The sequence below is a fragment of the Calliopsis andreniformis genome, chromosome 6 (genome assembly GCF_051401765.1).
Source record: "Calliopsis andreniformis isolate RMS-2024a chromosome 6, iyCalAndr_principal, whole genome shotgun sequence".
NCBI lineage: Eukaryota > Metazoa > Arthropoda > Insecta > Hymenoptera > Andrenidae > Calliopsis > Calliopsis andreniformis.
The window spans coordinates 5031032-5040176 of record NC_135067.1 but is presented as its reverse complement, the minus strand read 5'-3'; the positions used below and the strand labels follow the sequence as shown (position 1 = coordinate 5040176).

Genomic DNA, 9145 nt, shown 5'->3' with positions numbered 1-9145 from the left:
TCTATAAGTAGACTAAACCAATCGTAGTTGTTTGTAACTATTATTGGAAGTGGTGCTTCATATTCGGGAAATTAGATACTTTTGCAGATTGTTTCGAAAGTTGTTACTCCACTTTCCTCTCATTTATTTCAAAACGCAATTTTGAATTTTTTTGTTAATATACTAAACATATTCAACCAGCATCAACATATGTTACATATTTCTGAACGCTTGCACAACTAAATCGTCGTAAACAAACCCATGTTAAACTTGGACCTTTCCAAAAGATTGCGCAATACATAATACAATAGTAATACTGTTCCTTCAAACATTAATTATAATCTGTGGCTTAATCGTAGGTTCCATGGAAAATAATATGGTACAGAAATAGCATTTTTTATAAATTAGCGTGGAGTAAAACACGTTTTGGAAAGGTCGACGTATTCGGCTATGGCGGCAGTGCGCAGTCGCATTATAGAACTTTTTCGATGGCGCAACGGTATAAGGATTCACCTTAGCAGCTTCGCATTCTCTTCTTTTCTCTTTTTTCTTTCTTCGCCTAGGGCCCTCTAGACCTTCCGAAGGCATGCGCGCGCGCGCACAGAACTGCCCGTATGTTACTGCATATGCGTGCACGCGGTCACGCGGAGACGATTTTCTTTTCTCCGCTATCGTGTCTCGTTTATCGTGTCCTCTTCGTTCATCGTACACACTCATCGAGAGAGATAAGACAAATCCAGCCGCATATTTTCAGCCAAGGCACTTTATTGGCTACTTCGCGACCCCTTAGTAAACAGGAAGTGCCACACACGTACAGAAAAAGTCGAAAACTGCTAATTAACTAGTTAACTGTTGCTTTGAATCTTCAAATGCTTGCCGTAAAAGAATATTGAAATGTCTGAGGATTTTTCACTTTGCATAAATTGATGCTACTGCCATATTAGGGTTCCTTCAACCGGAAGCGGTCTTCCTTGTATGTTTATGAACGTAGCGCGACGAAAATGTTCTCTCTTCGAGTTTTAGAGATGATGTTCAATGGATTTTGCAGGATTTTATGTAATAGTTTCTTCTATAATTTCATTTAAAGTTCTTCAAGAATCATATTTAAAGCATTAGACAAATTACTTTTAAAGCATTTTCATGGTATATTTTTCTTTATTAATATTGCCAATTATTTTGATAGAATAAACATTTCTTCAATAATTATTATATTTATCATATGGTGGAGGAAACGTACATTTGAACTGCTCATTTACCAAATTAATTAACTCCACAAAACAAAAATATTGATATTTATTTGAAATATAAAAAGCTAAGCATTCATCAACTGTTTTAGCGCTAAAATTTTTAAAAATTCAAAAAATTGAGTTAATCGCTATTAACGGTTCATTTATTTTAAGATAATGAAAGATACAAAGAGTTAAATATTCATTTATTCTATATAATTTTACTACAGAATGGAAAATCGAGTCGAACGCCATAAGTCACCGTTGAAAAAAAATATTTGATTTGCGACGCAACGCAGGAGCCTGAAACCCTGGGAAAACTTTGGAGGATTTTATAAGAGGACGCAGACGCAATCAGCGGTCGCATCGTAGGTAGGGCGTGGTGGCAATTTTCGGGAACGCATACAGACATACAGGTTTTTCATCCTAGACAAGCTAGTGATGGTTTTAAGTCGTTCGTAATCATGTCAGCTCTATAAACAAAATTCGTACTGCATTCTATATTTGTAATATCCTCAATCTCTTATTTTCTCATATCATAACGGACTTATAATTGCATTAAAATTTTATTATTACAATATATTTTGCTGATTTTCCAATTTTCGAAAAATTGCAATTTTTTACAACTTTCTTTTAATTTAGTATGGCCTTACTAAAAAGCTCTATTTTTATATTTTAAATATAGAAGAAATTACAACTATTACTCATATAAACAAATTGTTTGAAAACTCGAGCGCGAATTAGAAGAAAATAGTCATCACTGACATTGATACGCGGGCGAAATATGTGGGTGTACGCACACGGCGCCACGCACACACATGTCCGCACGCATGCACCGGTTACACGTGTGTGTACGTGTGTCGTACCCTGCAGGATATTGGCCTAGACGCTGCGTGATTGGCCGATCGTGCAACCAGGGACAACGATGTCTGTGCAAGTCTCCTCGTGCGTGCCATTCAGTGGCGTAACTTTGGGCCTTGCGTTTTTTGGCTTTTTTAACGCATCTCCTAAGACATTATATAAAACAATTTCAAACATTGTAATCTATACCAATGTACAAACAACATTAATATATACTCAGTTTAAAAGCCATTACTAATTCATAAATAACGGAGCACCGTTAATGACCTCGCTACTGATTTCTTCTAATGACTGTCCTCGCAAAATTACACAATTTCGATTTTTCACGGTATTGAATACGAATACACAGAAGACTCTACAAAAAGGCATATATTTTCAAATATTTGTCTATGTAGAGCTTTTCTAGAACTGCTCTTACTGCTCGCTTTCGTTATCAGGGAACCACAGTTCGCAACGATAATCAGCTTCATTAAACAAACCCACTAATAGCTTTCCCATTTTCTTTTGCCATGGACGTAGAATGTTTTCCTAATCGCGCAGTTATGATATTCATTTATTGCCAAGGTTTCATTAAGAAACTAACACAAGTTGAAACTGAAACGTTCGTCCGCGTATTTCGCATCAAGAGTCATCTGTTGGTACCGATTACGCCACTGTAGCAGTCGCGCACACGCAGGCAGAGAGATAGACAGACGTGCGGATAGAGGGAGACAGAGATAGACCGACACACCAACACACGTTCAGGGCCCACCCCTATGCGAGTCGGGCCATGACCAGGCCGAGCACGTCTTCTAACGCAGAACTATCGTCAGTGGTCGCCGAGTAGGCCGTGGGAGAGGATTTCCGTTTGCGCTTCGACTTCATTCTGCTGCGGGTGTGTGCACTCGTGTCGCATCGATCGACGACGCCGTTGCCGATCGACGACGAAAACGCGTAATCGGAGGAGAGGTATCGAGCACGAATACGCAAAAGTGGCGATGAACGTATTTCGAGTTAGAAATCCGTGACAGGCGGAAAGGCAATCGAGGGTGCAGAAGAGGGAAAGAGATAGAAGAAGACCCTGAGGGGATAGAGAACAACGAAGGGGAGTAAGGGAGATAAAGAAGACTGACAAAAAAAAAAAGGACAGCGGGTAGTTTTCGACTCTCAAGAGGAAGTGCATCTATGTCTGCTGTTTACGTCCTGCAAATGTGACGCTTGAGTAGTGTTCAGAGCGCAGCGAGGATATGAGAATGAACAGAACACGAGGTTTGTTTTGATCGGGCAATTCGCGCGCGCGCGCTTGCGCCCTCGCATACCATGCAAATTCATTGAGGGGGTGGCTGCACAAGTTTTGGCTTCCCTGGACGATTTCGAAGCGTCTGCGACTGAGTGGCGAATGCGAGTGCACACGAGCCTCTTAGCGTACTTCTCGGCGGCCATTTGAACATCGGCCTATTGTGCCATCGTTTTTTGGAAAAGAAGACCGCTTAAAGTAAGTTTCCTCTTATTTCATGAAGTTACGTAATAAGTTCTTTTTTGAAGTTTCTGTAACGTGTATTATTTATTCTTTAATCAGTCCTATGGGGAATCTATGGGAGTAGAAAATTTAAGTCGTAGAACTTGTAATTTCGCATATAACAAATTTGAATCTTTTTTTATTATAGTAATTTTTTTATAAATATAAATATTAGCAATATTGTGTAAATTAATTATTGAATATGTAATTGCAATATTTCTGGTCAAGGGACTCCCTAGTTTCTGTTTATTTACGTGTTTTAACCCCCTCGTCACAGGAGAATCGATTCAACCGCTCGAACCATGACTTCCGCGTGTGCGTCGCACGCACATTGCGATGTTATGCACATGCGCACGAATGACGAAGTGTTTTACGCGTTTTCTCGGAATTAGACTAACGGTTAACTAAAGCTGAGGAGGTTTGCGCGAGTGACTCACGTCACTGAGTTAATTGTTTTCCCCGAATTCCATTCTTACCTAACAACTTATCGTTCTAAAAATCAATTACGAGTCAGTTTCTCTCCCTCAAAATTGTTAAAACGCAATTTATTAACACATTCACATTGGTTCATTTTAAAGAGATTCAAATGTGAATTATTTCATGTAATATATTAATATTTAATAATTTTATAAAATATTAAAAAAAATTGTTTTAATTTTATTTGTACTTCTTCGCTATGTAGAATTATTATTAAAAAACACGTTCTTCGTTTTTGAGAGTAGTAAAATTGATATTTCGTTTGATTTTACGTCGCGTAAAATTGAAACATGTTTAATTAAACTTTACGTCATATAGAATTGAGTATGTTTAAATCAATTTTGCGTCGTATAAACTTGTTCAATTTTAATTACATTTCTACACAATTGGAGTAGTAGATAATTTATTTGATAATTGACAGTCGTAATTACACTTAAAATTACATTTATGCTTAAACTTAGACAGAAAATAATTTTTTTAAATTTACCCTAAATTCGATCTTGACCCTAAATGACCGACCTAACCTCTTCCAGGCCTAACTCCATTGATCAGATCATCGAGAAACAATGGCCAGCACGTCACAGCAGTACTGTTTGCGTTGGAACAACCATCGTTTGAACCTGTTGACCGTGTTCGACGAGCTATTGCAGAACGAGGCATTCACTGACGTGACCCTGGCAGTGGACGGTGGCACCTCGGTCAAGTGCCACAAGATGGTCCTGGCAGCGTGTTCCTCTTATTTTCAAACCCTTTTTATCAACCTCCCATGTAAACACCCCATCGTCGTGCTGAAAGATGTCAAGTATTCAGAGATCAAGGCCATACTTGAGTACATGTATCGCGGCGAAGTAAACGTGGCGCAGGAACAGCTGGCTGGATTGTTAAAGGTCGCAGAGGTGCTGAAGGTGAAAGGCCTGGTGGAAGAAAATGGTTCACAGAGTCGTCGCGAAGAGGTCGAGACGTCGATGTCTCCACCTCCAGCAATCAGCACGAGCACGACAAGCAGTGCAGCTCATAGTAGTGGCCACGCATCGCCTCCACATTCCACTGGCAATTTGTACAATGTCTATGGAAAGTCTATAGATCGAAATCAAAGCCGTCTGCCATTACCCATGTGGCCAATCTCCAATATGCCCATCTCTCACTCTAGTTCCAGCCATCAAACGGTACCACATCCGCAACACTCCTCCATCCTAACCGGTTCCTACCACAATGGCTTCGAAACTCCATTGAAACGCAAGAAACACTCGAACACGCTCATGAACAGAGACACGCCGATTCTCAGAACGGTACTAGGTCAAGGTCATGCGGACAGCTCACAAGGAATACCTCTGCTGCACGCGGATAGCCATGAACATTTTCGGAACAACAGCAACGGCTCGTCAAATGAGAACGATAGGCGCAGCAGTACCGAAGTCGTCCATGGAGAACCGGCACATAGTCCTTATACCGATGTATCTGTAATGGACGAAGACGATAAACAACCTTCGCCGCAGTCGTATCCTCCGGACGTTAAGCCAGGTAAGGATAGTCACAAAGTCATAGTGCTGACTCCTTTCGTTGTTGGGACTTTGTTCGGTAGAAATAAAGTAAGGAAAGGAAATTCATAATTCTGCTTCAAGAAGCTGTTAGACTTTCTTAAAGGAATATTTCTTTTAAAATTTTGATGTGACTTTTTCCGGTTGGGATGGACCTTTTTTTTTATTGGGGTTGCCTTATTGAAGCATAGCTGGATGTGACTTTACAACCAGATCTCTCTTTGCCCCTTCCATTTTATGAGACTATAAAATAATAAACGTGGAAGGATTGCATCCTTATTTTGGCGAAATGGCCGTAAAAACGGCAGTACATAGTTTATACTTAATAACAAACAAAAAATTGCATTTTCTTTGCAAGTTCAATACAGTTTTTGTCTGCATTGTGTCTATGGCGCGATAAAGGAGTCCCCAAACCACCGTAAAGTAGTAAAGACAGATTCATTCTCCCTAAATTTTAGCACACTGTCAAAACTAGGCTATGCTTGAGTTAGTGGTTTCATCGTTAATATTTACTGTTGCGAAAAGTTCACGTCGAACTTTAATGTGTAGTACAGTAGCGCACGCTTAAATTCTAGTAAAGTCAGAGGTTCTAGAGTCTCAGGGGTCCTAAAGATAGGGATATTAAAATTCTCGCATAACAAGTCGACATTTTATTCTAGGAAAAAATTAGTTCAAACAGGTTTCAGTAGGTTTGACTTATACTAACCCTCGAGATAATGGGCAGTGGGCCTGGGTCGTTGAAGTTCAGTTGTAAAAATTCCAATAGAATTTAAGCGTGCACTACTATATCATATTTCGTCACTGTTTACAAAAAACTGCGCTACGTTGCGTCGCACTACATTCAATGAGCACCTAGGCTTATGTTACAACTTCAATAAGGGTCATACACTTCTAAAAAACCAGATAGATAACATATATTTTTTATCATTTTCTAGGGATCGTCAATTACGTTCCAACACAGAAACCAGAGTGGAAGCGGTACAAACAATACACGCGAAACGACATCATGTCCGCAATCGATGCGGTGCGTTCAGGTATGAGTGCTCTCCAGGCGGCACGTAAGTATGGCGTACCTTCTCGAACCCTGTACGACAAAGTGAAAAAATTGGGTATCACGACGTCACGTCCATTCAAACGTAGTTCGAACGGAAGTGGCGCCTGTTTCCCATACGGAATTGGCGGCAACGCGAACGGCAGCATCTATAGCGGCGCCTTCTCTGAGAACGAAAATGAGAATAGCAACGCGGTGATCGAAAGTCCTGCTTCGATCCTCGATACGTACAAAGAAAGAGACGGGCTCGATCGAGAAATGTTAGATATCACACGCTGCACTCCTAGCCCCGTGATACATTCCGCGAAACAACAAAGTAGCGAAGATCAGGTGGAGGATCTCTCAATGAGTCGTAAATCGGACGTTCGTGTAATAGTTCCACCAACATCGGTTATTAAAAATGAAGACGATATTGGTTCTGATTCGTGCAACCATAATTAACGTTGAGTTTTCATGTTTCAACTTTCATTATTGTTGGGATGTCATTTGAAACTCCTGACTGCAACTAGACGTACTATATCTCGGTTACAATAAAACGAAATAAATTTTAAATAATTTTAAGAATATCAGTTTAAGAGAAATCATATGCAGAAACTCGCAATGTCCTATAAAGCAGAGAATATTAATATAACTTATTTTGGGTCAATGATTGTTGTCCCATTGAGGAATGTTTGTACTTTGATGATTAACCTTATGCTTTGTGGGACACTGTGTTTAAAAAAGCAATCTAATTCAAAGAAAAATGCAACCATTTGAAATCAATGAAACGTATCAGCATTTGAGTGGTAACAATAAGCTATAGTAACGCAATGACTCAGTGCATGCATATATATGAGCCATATAAACACCAAGGTAAGGATTTTTAATATCTCCTTCTTGGTATATTTTACAGAAGACTGATTAATACGTTGTGGTGGATTCAAGAGACTGAAACATATTGAAGCTTACATTCTGAAATTTTTAAAGCTTAATGCCCATTTATCAATTGTACCTTCTTCATAAAAAAAATAATGTGGTACCATTCAACAGAAGCATTGATAATATTATTTGCAATTGTGGTCAAAACAGTAATCACATTTAAATGGGTGAAAATATTTTCGATTGTACATTTTATGAAGATTATGTTTCTTATTACCTGATATTTTGTAAATACTTAAAATATTTGAACCACATTAAGCTTTAAACATTTTCAGATTAGTGAGTACATATAGATTTCTTTTTATTATTTACTATTGTGATTTAATATGTTCACTTTCTTTTTGCAATCAACATAGTAGTACTATTAGAGTTCTAATCTCTATTAGATTAAATCGTATAAGAGGGAGAGAGATTGTATATTATTTTAACAATATTTGTTTTTCTTTTTCTTTTAAGAAAAATATCTTTGTCTTTAGCATTAAATGCTGTTGGTAAGACATGATTATATATGAGAGATATATGATCTTAGAAATGGGAACAAGAAAAAAAAGGGAAGGAGTTGTACACTTTGAAAGATTTCGTTAATGACTGAGATATTACTGTTAATTTGTTGGTAATTGTAAGATTACATTATCGTTACTGATCATGGCCCTGGGATACAGCTGCAATATTGCTCAATATTATACATATACATACAATAGAAACATAGAACAAACTACCTCATTGTACAACGAACATATTTGTTCATGTTAACATTAAGACTGATGAGCCGAACCTATGTTACCAGCTAGATAGAACCATGTTTTTTATTTTACAAACACTGATATATGTATACATGAGAGAAAAGTATATATATATATATTATATATACTATATATATACACACATACACACATATATATTATATAAGTTATAAAAAAATATATATTATGAGCAAATATAAATTTTTAATTACGATAGTTATAAGATGCAAGAGTTGCCGTTCTTTTAAACGTATTGAGATCACCGTTCAACGGTTGGATACAATGATTTATAGAAGTATGACAGAAATGAGAATTTAATATTCGAATTATATACATTCTCTAACTTTTTTATAAATCGCGGTATCCTAATTTCACGTTGTCTGCCTTTAAAAGCAACAGCCGTTGGATCGATTTATTTTTTTTTCTATTTGATGAATTACAAGCTTCGGAGTAGAAATGATCGTGCATTTATCCAAATTGAATGCGCTTGATATAGTTTTATTTAGTCAAAAGTCATCACTTTATAAGCCATTTATTTGGATGAATATACGACTAGTTTAAACAGTTCAATGTTTTTCATAATCATTGTCACAATACAATGTTCAACATGTTCAGTGCAAAGTTACATGGATCTCAGATATTTTTATATAAACAAGGATCCTCTCGACGCGGTAACAAGAACTGTGCTTATTTTTATGATGAACTGTTAACACAGTAAAGATACTGTATTCTGTCGAGATTTTTAAACTAATGCCATATTTACTATAGATCTCAGATTTTGTAAAAAGTACAAATAGTTATCAGTTTAAGGGTTTTCTGATGCCAAACCTTTATACGTATAGTGAAATTTGTTT

The 9145-nt window shown here is 37.5% G+C and overlaps 1 protein-coding gene across 1 annotated transcript; it reads left to right on the top strand.

Annotated features, from left to right (window-relative positions):
* The first annotated feature begins 2912 nt into the window (after positions 1–2912).
* LOC143180229 (uncharacterized) lies at positions 2913–7706 on the top strand. Its single transcript, XM_076379809.1, has 3 exons — positions 2913–3540; positions 4575–5562; positions 6515–7706. The coding sequence occupies exons 2-3, from the start codon at positions 4608–4610 to the stop codon at positions 7069–7071; spliced, it is 1512 nt and encodes a 503-aa protein (XP_076235924.1). The 5' UTR covers positions 2913–3540; positions 4575–4607; the 3' UTR covers positions 7072–7706.
* Positions 7707–9145: the final 1439 nt, after the last annotated feature.